At 35.7% G+C, this 19,316-nt stretch overlaps 1 protein-coding gene across 5 annotated transcripts; it reads right to left on the bottom strand.

Moving 5' to 3' along the window:
• Positions 1 to 4,060: 4,060 nt before the first annotated feature.
• LOC107037620 (solute carrier organic anion transporter family member 4C1) lies at positions 4,061 to 18,448 on the bottom strand. 5 transcript variants are annotated; one of them, XM_015256259.2, is made up of 10 exons: positions 18,285 to 18,448; positions 16,788 to 16,907; positions 15,795 to 15,829; positions 10,811 to 11,057; positions 9,153 to 9,581; positions 8,516 to 8,763; positions 8,119 to 8,422; positions 6,297 to 6,492; positions 5,129 to 5,676; positions 4,061 to 4,349 (listed from the first exon to the last, which is right to left on the bottom strand). In XM_015256259.2, the coding sequence occupies exons 4-10, from the start codon at positions 11,001 to 11,003 to the stop codon at positions 4,180 to 4,182; spliced, it is 2,088 nt and encodes a 695-aa protein (XP_015111745.1). In that variant the 5' UTR covers positions 11,004 to 11,057; positions 15,795 to 15,829; positions 16,788 to 16,907; positions 18,285 to 18,448; the 3' UTR covers positions 4,061 to 4,179. The 5 variants fall into 5 exon arrangements, with proteins under 5 accessions (XP_015111745.1, XP_015111746.1, XP_015111747.1 ...); XM_015256260.2 differs by lacking the exon at positions 16,788 to 16,907; XM_015256261.2 differs by lacking the exon at positions 18,285 to 18,448 and having other exon boundaries at positions 16,788 to 17,220.
• Positions 18,449 to 19,316: the final 868 nt, after the last annotated feature.

Genomic DNA, 19,316 nt, shown 5'->3' with positions numbered 1-19,316 from the left:
TCAATCATCCTCATTGGTAAATTCTCCATTTTTGCTTCCGAATGGAAACATCTTAACATTGTAATCTTTCGAATTACATTCACATTCTCTAATTTTGATTGGAAATTATGTAAAATACTCTGAAACGTAAAAATACGAAGTTCGGCGACTTTTCTTTCTAACAAGTCTTAGAAAATTGAGTAATTCAGTGACTAAAGTAATGGCAAAAAATCTGAAATTTTGTCAGATTTTAAACCCTAATGTGGACTAACTCTGAGTAAAATTTCAGACAGATCGATCTAAAAGTTTTCGAGAAAAGGCGATTCGTTTTTAAATCGTTTTCCGCAAATATCTTCAAAACTCGTGAACCGATTTCGATTTTTTCATTTTCAAAATATTCGTTTCGATGGCTTCTAACTGAATCAGTCAAAACACATAGGATATATTCATTTTTTAAAAATGTAAGCACCCTTTATTAATGGTCCACGGTGGAAAAAATATACCACCAAAGAAACGAATCAATTTCTTCAAAATTAGAGCTCTGAAAAATCTTAGATGAAGAATGAGCCAATCCATTTTATCTTTCATAATTTTTACGACGGAAATTTATGAAGTGAGACGATGATACTGTACGTCAGACTTACGAGACGATAGAGTACTCCAGTGACATAACGAAAAATTACTCGTGTCAACGCACAGAGTCGAGTTAAGACACGCACGCGAGGTGAGAGAAGTAATACCATCCTTGTGCGAATGGCGCGATGCATGAATGAAAAATCCACTTGATTTATGAAATGTATATAGACGATTCGTGGGCTATTACCCCCAAGAGTTTGCTGGGTACTTTGACACGTTCATTGGGAAGTAGGGGAGGATGGGGCAAAACGGTCCCCCTTCAATCGTCAATATTTTCCGATTCAATAATCCGATTGGGATGAGTTAGAGCTCGTTTTGAAGAATGAANCGTATTTTTTTAAACAAATAGTGAATTTTTTTATATGAAAAAAACCTAAATCAGCTGTGTAGGAGTCGAATTCCAAAAAACTGGCTCGTAATTGTTGTTCCACACATTTTTCCGAAAATTTTGAAAAAAAAATCTTTTGCAGCTCAAAAATTGGAGGCCCTAGACTGTTTTTGGCATTTTAAGCGTTTTCGGGCAAACGAACAATAAAAAAAATTTTTTTTGCACTAATTATTTGCTTTCAGATCTATGTAATCGATCTTCAACGTATGAAGAGTCTCACTCCAATAACCCACGACTTTTAAAACTCATAGTAGTCTCCCCTCAATGTATTTAAGGTGCTGTTGTACGTATGCAAGGGGGGGGCGAGGCCGAAAATAATTTGATATATCCATTTAAGTGTTATTTACGAGTGTAAGGCATTGTCCACAGTGCGAGCATGGAAGAAAGATTTGTTCATAATTGCATTTTTACATTGCTGATGATAGCATTCAGCTAACTTGAAAATCTGACAAAATTAGTGAAAAATAAATCTTGTTCAATTGAATAAAATGAAATAAACAATGAATTATACATGATAGAAGGAAATGATGAGCAAAATAACCATTCGGAAGCATATTGCTCATTTATTACACGGAGAGAAATATTCAATGAAAAATGCGTATCTTTTCCGTAATTCCGGAGCGAAATGTCGTCGCAAGAAATTTTACGGAACTATCACGGAATTTTTCCAGAGCGTTCCGTAATTTTTACTGAACATTTCTCTCCGTGTACCAAAAATAACTATACTATATGCAATACAAGAGCAATTTCCCACTTGTTTTCTCTGATTAAATGAGAGAATAAAAATATGGGCGTGACGTCATAACATTCAAGACTCCCCCCCCCCCTTAATCGCGGACATGATTCAGTAGTGAAGTGGTCAATCGGTTTAAGTCGACTTAGCTCCCAGTTGAGTTTTTCTTGAATAACTCCGAATTTAAGAAAGATAGCGAAATTTTTGTAAAATATTTTTCGATAGCCTTTACTTTTCTTTACAAAAAAGATGTTTAGGAAAATTTTGCTAACTCCTTCAGAATTTGAGATATTCATCGAGAACTGGCGCTAGAATGGAATTGACTTCAACCGTTTGACCACTTCACTACTGAATTGTTGACTGCTGCCATTGGAGATTTTGGAATATTGAGTTTTTCATCATATTGTCGTATCCCCCTTCGAATCCCTAAATTGTAAATCATCTGAAAGATGCTTGTGAACCCTGTTGCGACATGATTGTCGTCTAGATCGGACGTCATTCACTCCTCTGAAATTACCCTGAAGAGATCATCGACTGTATTCTGCCGAATTAATTAATAAACTGTGCGCCCCAGTAATTTATTTTAATTACATGTCCATTTACATTATTTCGCGTAACGTAACAATATTTTGAATTAACGGAAAAAATTGTTAGTGACAGATTCAGTGGAAGCAGGTGATTTTGATCATTCGGAGAAACGAGAGTAGACGGTGCTGTGCCCCGTGTACGGAGCTATTGTGAGACAAGACCGGACGGGAGATTGGGATCGCCAGTATTATTCCTATCAAAGAATTAAAGTCAACCTGATAAAGATATCGGAGTCATTATGGTTGAAAATAATTTTATCATTTTAGGGAGTTGTGTACGATTAACTGATGGACAATCGATATCATGTCAAGCCGATTTCCATTTCATTTTCTTAAAAATATGAAGACAATTTTATGATGCGAATAAATAAAATTTGATGATTGATCATTCGAAGGGAGAGTTCAAAGAAGAATATGTAATCTATCCGACCAAATATGATAATATTGAAAAATGTGAAATGAAATCTCTCATCTTTTGTTTTTTTTATTGAGTTACTATATTACTGATAGTATGACTTTTCTCTCTCTTCAGCCTTATTTTCCTTTTCGTTCGTTTTCTTATTGTGAGCCCTGTGTACACATTATTTGCAAAATTCAATTAAAATTACGAGCGAAGTAAAATTCAATAAAAAGTGAGTCGGAACGGAAATTGTACGAATCGCCACGTAAATTCCACGATTTGTTTCCGTAAAAATTAACCAGCCGTCTAATGACTCACCGCTGTGGGGACAACAAGTCGTTCCGTAATTTTTCCCCAACGATTGAGAAATTTTACGGATCGGAACGTAAAAATAATTCACCAGCTTCATAAAAATTGTTGAACGTTCAAGAATTTTTGATTTTGGAGGCATAATAAGTTGGCAAGTTTCTGTAAGATTTTACTTCTTCGGGAAAAATTACGTGACAATTTCGTACTTCGTTCGGTGATGAACCTGAAAATTCACTGAACGTGTCACATTTCTTCTCTTCCATTCTTATAAAAATTGCCGGAAAACGATTCCCCATTGCGGATTACATGAATTGTTCCGTAATTTTTCCTGAATATTTCTTTCCATGTAGCTATTCACTGCCTCATTCTTGATTCTAGTTACTTTCTCTTATTTTTCTACTGCATAACCTTGTCATTACTTTATTTTGTACACCATAATGTGCAGTGAATAAATTTCAATCAATCAATCAATCAATCATCAAAATAATTCTCATTTCGATTCTATTTTCAAATCACTCAGATGCCCCATACCTTCTCCCAAATAATGCCCCCAGACCTCTCAGAAATGATGATACCCCAGAGTCTAAACTTTCTGACATGTCACAGCAACAATCTCCAACAAAACAGCAAATGTTTGACGATGTCTTCTCCTGAGCCTCCAGCGTGACGATCGATAAAACTGGCAGTAGGAGCTACTGTCAGCCACCCAATGTACCACGACCCCGGGAATTCATTAGTCCGGAGATCTGGAAGGCTTAAAAACTAAAAGGCTCTCAAGCAAAAACTCCACAGTAGCCATTCTCCAGCTTGCCCCCTTCTGCCCCTCATTCCCATTTCACGGGTTTCGTTTATTTCCGTTTGTTTTTTTTAAGCGTTTACCGTGCTGTGTATCGCGACGCTCTCCCTCTGCCTGGATTTGCCTACTTTACTTCCGCAAAGACCTCTCGTGATCCTGAAACGACGCCACGAAAACACACCCCCCCGATCCCTCTTCCAGAGAATTATCTGGAGACAACGAGAAGGAAAAATAATACTGAGACTTAAAATTTTATTTTTTGGCTTGTTTGTTGTTTCATACCGCTCTTTTTCCGAGGAGTTACTTTGGAGATTTATTGAGAGGAAAATACATTGCGAGATAGCAAGCGGGTTACAACTTTTTTTCAGGCTTGAGAATGATTGTTTTTGTTTGGCGAGTTATCACTGTGTCCTCTTGGATGAATACTTTACGCTGGTCCTCTTCCTCAGTGCCGTACAGATCGAGATCTTTGCCTAAGTGGCAGACGAATACGTCAAAGAGAACTCCAAGGAATGTGAAACCTAGTTTGAAAACAAACGTGAATTATTTTTTGTCTTTTAATAGCGCAAAACATTGTGAATGATAATTTGGTCGCGATTGGCAGAAAATGTTTTTTGACCCTTATGTCTACGACTCTATTTCCAAGATACTATAAATTCGTCAATGAAAGTTTGAGACTTTCAAGAAAAAACCCAATGAAACCTGATCAACACAGGCATTCAATCAGACATCAGTTATACGAATAAATGCACGCAGAAAATACCCCTAAGGGTGCCAAGTGAATTTGGTGATGACCTTGAAAATTGACATTCACCAACAAAGTTATAATTTTTTTAATTAATAGTATTAGACAGATGGTGAACATCGGTGACAATTTTAAAATTTTAGAACTTATAAATATCGAGAAATTAAATAAACAAAATCAGTCTTATACACGGCCTCTTATGGAGTTTTGATTAAATTGAACGTTTCAACCCCCTAGGAACTCAAGAAAAATTTGAAAAAATTTGAAGATATGGGGAATGATGTGTTCAATGTGATGGCGACAAAAAACAATGGGGTACCGGGATTGAATAAGAGAGATATTTCAACCCGCCGTACCCATTTGATCCCCTGCTTTCTCGATCTTCGTCACGCGAAATAGAGGATTTTCCGCAGTTATTTTCTCGATGTCTAGTTCCGGTTGCGGGTTTGAAATTTCGTCGGATGGATGAATACACATTTCTCCAATGATGGAGGGAAAGAAAACATTTTTTTTGAATCTTTTTTCAAATTCACTTGGCACCCTTAAGATACTTACACATAGCAGTAGCATTGAGAGACCACCGAAACTTATCCTTATCATAGTGCCAGCAGTTTCCATTGCTTCCACAGCTGTCTTCCCATATGAGACAAGTCTGATCAATAATAGCTCCGTACAAAATTGGTCCGGGAATCAATGCAAACAGAGAAACAAACATCAGGGTAACCCCTTGAGCAACACTCTTATCCCTCTTCTCGACGCACCGATAATTCACAAGGACATTCCCAATCTTGCCAGTGGACAGCAAAAACTGATTGATCATACTCGTAATGGCGAATATCATGTGAGTCTTCACGCAGTCGGCCAAGCAAGGCCCAAGCGTCACTGTGTTCTCTGGAGGTGTGACTGAGTAACTCTGAGTTTCATTTAGCTCTAGGTAATCAGGCACACAGCTGCAGTTACCAAAGGTTCGCGAGTCTATGGAACTCGTGCAACCTGCGTGACAGGCTGAGAAGTATGTTATCATGGATGTTCGGTGACATACTGGTGAGTATTTCACCCTCTCGCAGTTGCAACCGATGTTGCAAGCTGTTGTGAAGTTCATTCTGAAATAATTTCAGAGAATTACTTGAAAATTTTAGATTTTTCACCATTTGTCATTAGGCCTGCGCAGGAGACGAGACAAGACTGGACACACAAACAAATGTGAGCATTAATTACGTTTAAGGAGTCGTCTTTTACGCTTTCTGAAGCGTATTTTACGCTTGGAGTTCAAGCCTAAATTACGCATAAGTAAATCTAAAAATGCGTTTTTATTAAGATCGTAATTTACGATTTCTTAAGCGTGAAATGCGCTTAGTGAAGCGTAAATGAGGCTTTGTTTGGGTGTAATTTACGTTTTTATTTTGACCGTAAAATACGTCTTTTCAAAGCCTAAATTCAAATTTTCATCACGGAAAAAAACACTAAATATCATATTGGCATTAAGCGTAAATTACGTTCAGCAAAATGTAATTTACGTTTACGTTCTTCCTGTATACCAATTTTGAGAAGAAATTGTAGAGTTTTTAGTTTCAAATTTACTTCTTTTTCGCACATAATCTCCACGTTTCGTGATATTCTATATTATTTCCACGCAAAATTAGACAATCGTAAAAAACGACGATTACAAATCTCCCATTCGGACACAAAAATTGACATTTATTCGATGAATCCCTCAACTTACGTCGCAGACGTCGAATCAATCCCTTCAGTGGGCATAACAGGACAGCTGTTGAAAATCCAGACAATCTGAACAAGAACACAAACAAATCCACCCACAACATTCCAACTCAACAGCCTGGTTGGTCTAGGTCGCATTTTGCTTATGAAGAAGCCTGAACCAATGAATCCTAGCACCATGCCAGTCAGGGCAATAGGTCCTGTTGACAAGAAAATTCTCATAAAAAATTTGGTATTGAATTCTTCAACTATTTTTCATAATTAAAAATGCCCAAATTAGTCAAGTCAAAACTGAGCTCTTTGCTAATTAGGTGATTATTCAGAAAATGAGGAATGTTGCCCAGGAGGGCCACAAGGAGTTCGTTATAAAAATGTAGCACGATCCACACAGAAAAAGACTAAACGTAAATTACGTTTACCCGTATGGAAAAAATATATCCCCGGTACTATCCCCTGCTCACTCTGCTCGCCAACTCGTATACAATCCCCATAATTCTTATTCTATCCCTTGTGACCCTTAATTTGACTCTCGTGGCCCTCATTCTGACCCTCATTATACCCCTCGTGACCCTTAATTTGACTTATATGACCCTTAATCTGGCCCTTGTGACCCTTAATCTGATCTTCATGATCCTTAATCTGACCCTTGTGACCCTTAATCTTCTCGTGACCCTTATTCTGACCCTCGTGACCATTATGTTAACCCTCATGACCTTTATTCTAACCCTTGTGGCCCTTATTGTGACTCATGACCCTGATTCTGAACCTCGTGACTCTTATTCTAACCCTCATGACCATTATTTCGACCTTCGTAACCCTTAGTTTGACCCTCATGACCTTTATTCTAACCCTTGTGACTCTTATTCTGACTCGCATGACCCTGATTCTGAACTCGTGACTCTTATTCTGACCCTCGTGACCCTTATTTGGACCCTTGTGACCCTTAATTGTGGAGTCTTAATTTCGAATGCCAAATTGTTATCACCAGAAGTCGATTTGGATTTTTATAAAATAGAGAGAAATTATTTGGAACGTAAATATGACATCTATCTAGGATATATTTTTGGAAAAAACGAATATCCTAGATATATGCGAGAGATAAGTTTGCAGACATATTTGAAATACATCGGCGGATATATTTTTTTTCCACGCGGGTAAGAAGTCGTCTTTTACGCTTTCTGCAGCGGATTGCACGCCTGGAGTTGAAGCGTAAATTACCCTCAAAATCGCCGTAAATTACTATTAGATGAGCGTAATTTACGATTTTGTGTTCGTAAGTAACGATGATTTTTCCGTATGTTGCGTTTACTTACCTGTAATTAACGACGAAGAAAAAAAAGTTATTTTAAGCGTAAAATACGATGTTTTTTCATAAATTGAACATAAGAAAATCGTAAAATTACGTTTCTATTAAGGTCATAATTTACGATTTCTCAAGCGTGAAATACGCTTAGTGAAACGTAAGAGACGTTTTGTTTGGGCGTCATTTACGTTTTTATTTTGTAAATAACGCTTAGCAAAATGTAATTTACGTTTAGAGTTTTAACTTTCCGACTCAAAGGGAAGAAATTATTGTAATGACCCCAAAAATCCAATTTGGAATTTCCAGGATTTGTCGACGTTTCGTCACGTTCAACATAATTTTCAATGATTTTTCTGTATGTAATTTCCCCTGGCGCTTGTCATCGCCCAGATAATCAAAGAATTAACTGGACGAATCACATCAACTCGAACTCCTCGATCGCATTTCAATTGCTACAGCTACTTTCTTCCTACAATTATCAGAAACTGAAAATAGTCATGTCAAACGGACTTGTACGGAACACCTGTTATAACGGTGCCTCCCGCGGCGGAAGTGTTAAATTGGACCTCGAGGTATTTCGCCATGTAAGTCATGTAAGGAAGAAAACCAAAAATACTAAACACTGCACTCAGATTGTTACACAAAAGGATTTTGTTCGAAAAGACTCTTTTCAGAGTGACACCAAAATCGCTCAGTGTTGGAACATGCGCTTCCTCTTCGACAGTTGTTGTGTGAATTTCGATTTTCTCCACCGTTTGGATAATTCTTGGAGCTTCGACGATGCCCTGGACCCGATCAGTTATTCTCAACGGGACTTCACCTTCAGGCTGAACAAAAAAACATTAATTATTTCGTTTCATTTAAAACTACAACTGACAAAATGACAATTGATATGCTCTCATTTCATCCTTACGAATTACCTTATTATTATTCATGTTATCTTTCTTCGGCTTCTTGGGGAGATGCCTGGGGAACATTGCAATCAATAATGCAAATACTGCGAGTAAAATGCCCAGGATAATCCAGCCAAGCCACCAAGCACCCAGCCATCTTGGATCCTTGTCATTTATCACTGGGTGAAGATTTGGAACTATGTACAATTTCATGCATACGTATGCCAGGATAAAACCAAGTGCTGGTCCTGTTGTTCGAAGTGCAAATGTGATACCTGTAACGATTTACAAGGTTTTTTTTACGTTTAAATGAATCCAATTTTGAGTTGAAATATTCTTTTCAATGCCATATGGACCGATTGTTGAAAAATTTATTTTTTCACACACCTGCATAGAAAGTTCGTACTTTGCTCCCTGATGAGCGGGAGGAAAGTGAGTACTTCCCGCCCTCGAGTGAAAAGTTTTTCCCTCGGGCGGAAAGTTAAGACTAATTTATTAACAAAAATATAATATATTGACAATAAAGAGAAATTATCTAAAAAATTTTGTGAATTTGAAAACTCTTCTGAACTTAGAAGCAAAAAGTTGGATCAAAGTAGAGGAAAATCGCGGTAGAAACGAAACAAAGTTATTCGATTCTCAGTGGGATGAGGCTCGTACACACCTAGAAGCATCGGAGTGCTAGATTTCTTCGTATTGTCATCCAGATAAGTCTGTCCAAGTCCAAAATATAAAGTGGTCCCAATGCCTAATACAAATTGAGACAGAAAGACGAGAATTCTGGGAGTGATTCCAGCGTCTCCCATGTCGTCTTCGTCGCACTCTTCAGGCTCCCTCTCTCCAGGGCAGAGGGAGAGGTACTCGGTCGAAATGGTGACATTTTGTGGAAGATTCTTGTCTAAATGCTCCTGTGTGAGGGCAAGTGCAGCCTTGCCAGGACCATAGAGCAGGTGGGGAATCGCTAGGATGAGACAGGAGAGAGCACTAAAGCCAACTCCAGCTGCCAGCCATCTTGGACGGTGTCCAGCACCACCGTAGTACATTAGGATTAGGGATAGAATTTGTGAGATCTCATTGCCAGATAAAATAATTCCTAAGATACAGAAGAATATTTTAATTACTGCGCTCTGCTTTACAAGATAACTTTTGCATATTCGAAGACATGTTGAAAGTCGATAGAACATTGATGTAGAGAGAATGTTCATGTTAATTAAGTTGAAAGATTCAGAGGATGTTGGAGAAATAACAATAATGGCGTTTACTGTTGGAAATTTTTTGAAATTTCAGGGAAAATATGATGGTAATTCTCATGAGAGTGACTTTCAATCGGATTTATGGGAAAAATGGGTATGAAATTTCAAGTTTTAGGTAGAATTCAAAGAAATCATCAGTGTTCAGTGAGAGTAAGATGGAAATTTCGGAAATTGACTTAATTTTCAATGGAATATGAATATTTAGAAAAAAACTGAGATGAATTTTCAATTTTCTCCTCCATTTTCTAGACTTTTCTCGATTTTTAAGGAATAATTCAGCAGCGAAGCAGTAAACCGGGTTAAGTCGATTTTGACTTTTGGTCAATTTTTGATGAATATCTCGGAATCTAATAGACACAGCAAAATTTTTCTCATACATTTTTTATAACCCTTTATTGACTCTACAAAAAAGGTTGTAACAAAAATTTTTTTATCTCTTTTAGATTCCGAGATATTCGTCAAAAACTGGTCAATAGTCAAAATCGACTTAGCCCGGTTTATCGCTTCGCTACTGAATTGATCTGAAAAATCAAGTATTTTACTGTTTTTGAGATCATTCGAACAGAAAATCAATGGAATATTTGATTTTTCAATGACACGAGTTCCCGAAATTTCAGTGGAAATTAAACACGATAAAAATTTCCGGGACCTCGCAAGAAAAATCCAGACAAAAATTTTTAACAGTGTTAATTAAATTGTCTTAAAATGCGAAATTTCATTGGATTGCGTCACCTTCCTATGAGGAAGCTAAAATATTTGTAGTGAAACGACGCATCCTTCAACATTTTAGTCAGTCATTATTTTTTTTACTGTTAATTTACAGTTCGCGCTGATTTCTCCATAAAATTTTGAATTTTCAGTGACAAAATTCCTTGAAAATTCAGTGGTAATGTTACTTGTTAGAGAGTTTTAACAATGTATCTCGATTCCATAAACATCCCTTGAATTTTTCAACTCGTATACTCTAGTTCATGTCACTGCAATTACGAAGGAAACTGAATCAACGATTTTCCATTTTTGTTCACTTTTCACTTTTTTCTGTTTGTATTCAGAATTCAAGTTAATTTACCGGTCGTCTGACTGGGTATTTTGAAGCGCTTTTCTAATGTAGTTAGTGTGACGAGCATGTAAACAAAGGCCATCGCCTGGACCAGACCAAGAAACCCATACACCAGGATGAATGTGTGTGGTGTAGCTCGTTTCTGCAGCCATTTCGGATAAATACCACATAATCCACAGTTCGTCACTGATTGCTCAGTCATTACTTGTACTGCAGCTCTTGGCCTCTGCAGTTTTTTTAATATTCTCAGGGTGTCCTTAAAATAAAACATGGAAATATTATCAGTCCCACTGGCTTAACGAAACAATATTTAAAAAATTGATTAAAACTAAAGCCATCATTATAAAAAAGATCTGAAATACAGGATTAATTTGAAAAATACAGATATTTAAATAGAGGAGAGTGGAGCAAAATGAAACAGGCGAAAAATTAATGTTTGATGCCATTCAAGCAAACAAATTTTTTTTTGTTAAATATTTTTTCATCAACTTTTGTTCATTAATTCTTTTTTATTCTTGAGAGTACTAATGAGAATACCAATTTTCCATTCAGAAACGAAAATAGAAAAGTGTAATCGGCCTAATCTAATCAATTGAATTATAATCAATTGAATTACAAGACGAATACAAAATTATTATTCTCATCAGTACTCCCAATAATGAAAAAAGTTAATAATCGAAAGTTGATTGAAGAAAAATTATTTTGTTTGAATTGCGTCCAATAATCGTTTTTCGGCTGTTCCATTTCGCCCCGCTGTTTCATTTTGCCCCACTCTCCCCTACATCAGACGTATTTCATGTATCATTCGGTTACCTCTCTCCGATTTTAGATCATTTTTCAACAGTCGAAGAGGCAATTTCAAGATTCCAAATGTACATCATTACCAAGCTCTCATTCAATACCAAAACTTAAAAAATTCCGGAGACAATTTGAACTTCAACTTAATTCAGTCTCAATAACAAGGAGATCTATGATAAATGTGATAATGCCCCTCAAATTCAGTAGTCACTGATGATAACAGAAGAAGATATTGTAAGTAATAAATGCAATCTCTGACTCATTACGAGAAAGATCGATGGAAATTGAGAGAGAAAATTAGTTCTGTAGAAAGATTATATAGATATATATAGATACAGATATAGATATAGATATATATATTATATAGATTTGTTCGCCCTCTCTGGGCGAATATATAATCTTTCTACAGAACAAAAAAGAAAGTTTCCACCAAAACATGATAATTTTCGTGGCGCAATTGTTCTCGTGAGACATTTATATGTCTTTCGGGTAAATACATTCGTTCCACGGAGAATGATATGAGGCTCCGGTTTTATCAAGTCAATGTTATTGAGTAGTGTATATCTTTGTCCAATAAACACTTTTAATTTCCATTGAACAAATGATAATTTCAAGAGGAAACTACAATTTTCTTGCCGAAAATTGTGTTATTGACAAAACTAAATAATTTCGAGGGGACAATTTTTTTGGGAAAAAAATATTCTTTCCTCGTCAATGTATTCTTTCTGTAGTATAAATCTATTGAGTTCTCTCAACAGTTCGAATTCTTCTAGAAATATTTCTGATGATCACGACAAAAATGTAATTTTTGTGAAAGATATTAAATTTTCTTCTATCAAGTCGGTTCATTTCCTTCAAGTAAATCTGTTCCACTTCATCAAATATTCTCACGTGGATCATATAGTTTTTCAGCAGAGCTAATTTCTTCTTTCAGTGAAGAAATCTATTTCTTTTCTGAAAATAATATTTCATTGTCGTCAATATATTCCTCTTGCATTAAAATCACATGACGTTCCTCCACATCAAATGAAACACTTATAATTTCCATGGAACAAATGATAATTTCAAGACGAAACTACAATTTTCTTGCCGAAAATTGTGTTATTGGCAAAACTAAATAATTTCGAGGGGACAATTTTTTTGGGAAAAAAATATTCTTTCCTCGTCAATGTATTCTTTCTGTAGTATAAAGCTATGGAGTTCTCTCAACAGTTCGAATTCTTCTAGAAATATTTCTGATGATCACGACAAAAATTTAATTTCTGTGAAAGATATTAAATTTTCTTCTATCAAGTCGGTTCATTTCCCTCAAGTAAATCTGTTCCACTCCATCAAATATTCTCACGTGGATCATATAGTTTTTCAGCAGAGCTAATTTCTTCTTTCAGTGAAGAAATCTATTTCTTTTCTGAAAATAATATTTCATTGTCGTCAATATATTCCTCTTGCATTAAAATCACATGACGTTCCTCCACATCAAATGAAACACTTATAATTTCCATGGAACAAATGATAATTTCAAGAGGAAACTACAATTTTCTTGCCGAAAATTGTGTTATTGGCAAAACTAAATAATTTCGAGGGGACAATTTTTTTGGGAAAAAAATATTCTTTCCTCGTCAATGTATTCTTTCTGTAGTATAAAGCTATGGAGTTCTCTCAACAGTTCGAATTCTTCTAGAAATATTTCTGATGATCACGACAAAAATTTAATTTCTGTGAAAGATATTAAATTTTCTTCTATCAAGTCGGTTCATTTCCCTCAAGTAAATCTGTTCCACTCCATCAAATATTCTCACGTGGATCATATAGTTTTTCAGCAGAGCTAATTTCTTCTTTCAGTGAAGAAATCTATTTCTTTTCTGAAAATAATATTTCATTGTCGTCAATATATTCCTCTTGCATTAAAATCACATGACGTTCCTCCACATCAAATAAAACACTTATAATTTCCATGGAACAAATGATAATTTCAAGAGGAAACTACAATTTTCTTGCCGAACACTGTGTTATTGGCAAAACTAAATAATTTCGAGAGGACAATTTTTTTTGGGAAATAGTATATTTCGATACGAGTGAGACAGAATTTTCACGAGTGTGAAGTTGGCGGCCCGAGGCGAAGCCGAGGGCTGCCAATCACACGAGCTGAAAATTCCTGTCTCACATGTGTCGAACAATAGTTTTTGACAGTGATGTTACGTTCAGCGAGTGGCGAACTGTGCCTTTTTTCGTTTACTAGTAAACGAAAAGGCAGTTTTCGACACGAGGTGAACGTAGCAGCAGTGTCAAAATAGTATATTTCGTAACGAGTGCAAAAAAGTGTTTTTTGGCGAGTGGAAGGTTTATTTCACGAGCTGAAGGCGAGTGATATAATCCCACGAGCTAAAAAACATTTTTTCACGAGTTACGAACAATATTTTTCATCACAATGTGGCGGAAAGTTCACTTTTCGTCACAGCGTGATGAAAAAAATATTTTTTCCTCGTCAATGTATTCTTTCTGTAGCATAAACCTATGGAGTTCTCAGATCAAATGATTGTCGTACAATAGATTATATTTTTTCCTGCCAACAGTTCGAATTCTTCTAGGGATATTTCTGATGATCGCGACAAAAATCTAATTTTTGTAAAACATATTAAATTTTCTTCTATCAAATCGGTTAATTTCCCTCTGTAAATCTGTTTCGCTCCATCAAATATTCGGCAGAGCAAATTTTTTCTCTCAGTGCATCGAATTTTCGGGTAATTGTTTGTAGTTCTCTTAAATCTTTTGATTGAAAAATAACCTCCTAAAGGTAGTGCTACTTTAACATGGAACAGAAGTATTGTTGGAGTGAGAGAATAATACAAAAATGCATGGCTGTGTGTGGATGTATATAACAATGGTCTACTTTGATGCTGGTTAGCTGCGGAAACGAGCAGTTGAACACAAAAGACACGCTACCTATATTCGTCCACTCCACTCTACAAACGCGACATTACGGTTAACAATATTGAAATTGTCTTGTCCTCTACCTTGAATACTGAGTGTCATCATGATTTCTGACAATTTAAACATTCATCATCTTCGAAATATCTCCGTCAAAAACTGCGATTTCTCTCGAATTTTTAAATCATTGCAATTAATCATGTATTTTTGTAATTGTTAATTAATGATTTCTGGGTCATTTAGAGATTATGAAAGTGAGTGGATAGCATTTAGCATTTCTTTTTCATATTATTTTATGAGATAATTCAGAAATTGAACGAATCGGTTGAGTAAGAATGTTTAAAACATTGAAAATTGTCTTGGGAAAAAGGGAAATTAGATGCGTTTTAGTGATGATCTTCTTTAATTCCTTAAATTTGTAACATCTTGAGTGCATTTAAACTTCAAAAAATGAAAGAATTTTCGTTAAACATAAAAAATTTCAGTGGATAAATATTCTTAAGATTCTTCAGGAACTGATTGCTATAGAGAACTGTCAACTTAAGAATGTTCAAGCCTTCTTTTACAATTTGCTACAAACCACATTATAGATTCAACCATTTGTAATCATCAAATTGGTTAATTAAATGGCCTGAAAAAAAATTGTAAGAAATCGTGAATATTCAGCGTCATTAAAATAACATTTTTCACAGAACCATTGGGTGAAACACAATGATTCTGTGAAACACAGAACCAAGATTGCTTTAAACATTCGTTATTTATAAATAAATAATTAAAATTGTTTAAACTTTCGGAAACCTTATTTTTTTAGGCATGAACTCGATTTCTGGTAAAATTCTAAATATTAATGAAGATGTTACGATTCCAAACATAATTATTTTTATGTTGGAAAATCGATTGTTTCCAAATAATTTATAAAAAATTGCAATGTATTTGTAGAAAAATGCAATTCAAAAATTGCAATTTCCAAATTATTCCTTCAATTTTTCTTCAAAAGTAAACTTTCTCATTTTTTTTTACTTTTAAAATGTTTTCTAATTCGTTCGGTAAAAAATCATTCTTTGTCACAAAAGAATTCGACGCAATATGGATCCATCATTCATGTTCACAGGGATAATTCTTTCCCCGATAAGGTGAAAAAGTACTGAAAATCGAGTTCGCTCCGCGATTACTTGGTTTGTTCGGTAATTTTTCGCCAACTTATTTCTCCGCGCATCCGTCAAAACATCTACCAACTATCATGTCACGTAAACACAAAAATACGAACCTGTCGTCCGTCAATCTATCTCCACCTAAAGATTTCTAGAATCAAACGGAAAACCAAATTATCACCTATCAAATATAATCACATATATTTTGTCCTGCCTACATCAGACAAATGCCCCTGACAACTGATTCACTCCTCGAAGGAAATGTCTCCACAATGCAAATAAAAAAAAGATAAGAACGACGTGAACACTCGTAAATTTTGCAGTTCCACGGATTTATTTTCGGTTACATCACAGAATTCCAGTGGCTGCGATGTTAGGCAACAAAATAGAAAAAAACAACGATTATGCAGGAAATATTAGTAGCGCGACATTCACTCAATCTCAACAACTCAGAAAATTGAATGACACACTGAGAAAAAAAACTTATGTTTGCCAAATATCCATTTACTTGAGAGAAGTATTTGTTTTTTTTAATGCCGTAGTTGTCAGGCAATCCTCATTAGGTTTCAATTATGTCAATGATATTACTCTAGAAGATGATTAAGTTATTAAGTTATAAAATTGATTTTTTTCGAATAATGAAAGAATACCCATAAATTCGATTTCTATACTTGTCTCTTGATAGAATAAATAGAATAAATAACAGAAAATGAGAATTATAGGCTAAAAATTTTATCGGATTATTATTGTGTAATAATTCTTCCCTCTAGAAAATAAAAAATTCCGGAAAAATGAAAAGTCATTGGAGGAGTTCTCCTAAGGTCACTTCCTAATCAGACTCACCTGGGCATGACTCGAATGAGAAAATACGACTACGAAAAAATAAATACTCTCCCAAGTAAATGAATATTTGGCAAAAATAATTTTTTCTCAGTGCGAATTCCGTGATGATTTGCAGAAGTCAATTCATAAATCATTGAGCTGTGTCCTAATCACACTTGCACTAGTGTTGACTCCAGATAGCAAATGAGTTTTTGCGTTATACTCAATGTACAGCAGAAGCTTGTGCACACAATGAGTAAACACCGCCAGTGCAGAGGAGAACTCACCTTTTACATAATGAACTTATCATATGTCTGTTCTCAGCTCGCGTACAATTGCCAGGTCATTGGTAATAGTTTACAAATAATCTCATGAGCGATACGAGCAGGATGTATCACTTCTTTTACCTCGGAGAGTGAAAAAAAACGTCTCAAGATCATGAGGTGCTGATATCCCTCGAATTGTTATGAAAAACGTAGGAAATAAACGTGAGAATGATAAATTGAGATAGAAAATCGATATTTAATATTTATTCTTCAACTGATTAGATTTCGATTCAGATCGAACTCTGTGATGACTCTTATCTTGTCATTTGATTAAACTATTCGACTGGACAATCCAAAGAAATGAAGATTTCCCTCGAAAATCGGAATATTTTTCTTGTACTGTCGATTTCAACTTTTTTTAAATATTCTATAAAAAATATAATAGAAATTAAATAGAAATTAAATTGTATTAAATTTCCATTTTTGGTAATAAAATAATATAATAGTACGATGATTTTCTCATTTTTGATTGATGAATATTTTGAACGTAAAAAAATTAAGTCTCGCGAGGTACAGTATTGGCCCCCAGTGGCGGTGTGAGTAGTTAGACAAGTTAGAGTAGTCACGCAATGTTGATGGAACAATGTGAAAAAACAGTCATCGGGACAAATAATCACGGTATCTGTTCGATTATTATCATCGAAAAGGATAATTCTTCAGTTTTAAACGTGCAGAAGGATGAATTTGTTTGAATAACCATTAAATGTGACAGTCTATCTATTGGTAACCCACCGTCTATCTTCTAGTCAGTCATTTTATCATTTATTCCTTCATTGTTTCCACTTCAAATCAATATTTTCCCATAATTCATGTATTTTTTCAGGTATTATAGAACCCATCATTGGCGTACTTCGGTGATTTATCAATTTTTATCTCTTGACGGACCTCAAATTGCCCTCAACTGTACAATTCCTTAGTCCTTAACTATTCTTAATTCATCCTTTACTATGTTCTTTTCCCATAAAATAAATCGAACATCAATTGATTCAAACCTCAGTGAATATTTAATTTTTTCCCGAGGTCTGCATCATCAAGTCGTCACATAGAGTTGAAGTAAATTCAAACGTTCGAGAGAATTGTACTCAAATAGCTGCAGTGCATGAGTGCACAAGGATAATAATAATCCCTCATTGGATATACAATCATATATCAAAATAATATTAATATAATAATAATATCATAATAATATTAAATTTACAGTTACAAAATCGCGAGTTTTTCCCTCCGATTTGTCTCAATTAAATTATGATGATTCACTTGAAAATAAATCTCAAATTAACACTAAATGTGCTAACGAGGATAATAATAATCCCTCATTGGATATACAATAATATAATATCAAAATAATATTAATATAATAATAATATCATAATAATATTAAATTTACAGTTACAAAACCGCGAGTTTTTCCCTCCGATTTTCCTCAATTAAATGATGACGAGTGAAAATTTTTCTTACCAAAAATTAGGCACAACGACAACTCACTTGAAAATAAATCTCGAATTAACACTAAATGTACTAACGAGAATGTTCTACAGCGCTTGAGTATTTTAAACGCTCCACGCGCATCCGCGCCACTGATTTTTCACGGCCAGCGCAGGGAGCGTGGTACGATCTCTCGAGTAATCGTAGGGTAAACTAGACTCAGTGTTGGGCACAGCTAACATCGCGATGCCCTCCTCCTCCTCCCGCCTGTCGCTCGTCGTCATTCGGTTCATGCTACTCTGAGCCCACTTTTCTTCACCTCCTCCCCTCACGACTTCCACCGCAGTTCCTCTGGTATCACGTGGTGTGTGTCCAGTTCTGTGTCCTCCTGACCGATTCAAATGATGCCTCATCGCGGAGATAACGGCGCTCAATTGACTGTAGAGCTCCAAGGTACGAGGGAACACCATTGGAGGCACACACCAGTCAACATTGCAAATGCAAAATTACCGTGGTTTTCATTTCAAAATGAGCATTAGGCTAATACAGAATTATTTCTAATTTTTTTCTAATAAAAATTGGGCTTTATCAAAAATAGGTGAACAGTCTCAATTCTTTTCCCGCTTCGCGGGAGGAAAATCTGCCTTTTCATCACGCTGTGACGAAAAGTGAACTTTTCGACACGCTCCGCGTGCCTAAAAGTCCAATTTCCGCCACATTGTGATGAAAAATATTGTTCGTAACTCGTGAAAAAATGTTTTTTAGCTCGTGGGATTATATCACTCGCCTTCGGCTCGTGATATAAACCTCCCACTCGCCAAAAAACACTTTTATGCCACTCATGCCTGAAACCGGCTGGATTACACACTCGACGCTTCGCGTCTCGTGTCTAATTCAGCCGGTTTCAGGCTTCGTGACATAAAATTATATTACGTGCTAAGGCGGAGAAGTGCTGAATTCAACGCTGGTGGAGTCCACCACCACTCGACGCCGAAGCGCGTATACTATTTTTTATTGCGAAAAGCCCGTGGGGGTCCAGGGGGCGCAGCCCCCGGCGGGGGGGGG

Source organism: Diachasma alloeum, unplaced genomic scaffold, assembly GCF_001412515.2.
Source record: "Diachasma alloeum isolate Michigan unplaced genomic scaffold, Dall2.0 Dall_scaffold_00256, whole genome shotgun sequence".
Taxonomy (NCBI): Eukaryota; Metazoa; Arthropoda; class Insecta; order Hymenoptera; family Braconidae; genus Diachasma; species Diachasma alloeum.
Note: the sequence above shows the minus strand (reverse complement) of the source record. Positions and strands in the feature narration are given on the sequence as shown.

What these genes read in the sequence shown, in the direction of transcription:
- LOC107037620 (XM_015256259.2), bottom strand. Translation starts at nt 11,003, where the DNA reads ATGACTGAGCAATCAGTGACGAACTGTGGATTATGTGGTATTTATCCG. An exon ending in AATACCCAGTCAGACGACCG is followed by an intron (nt 9,582 to 10,810) that starts GTAAATTAACTT and finishes TCTGTATCTTAG; the next exon opens with GAATTATTTTATCTGGCAAT. An exon ending in GGGAGGCACCGTTATAACAG is followed by an intron (nt 6,493 to 8,118) that starts GTGTTCCGTACA and finishes TCTTGTCAACAG; the next exon opens with GACCTATTGCCCTGACTGGC.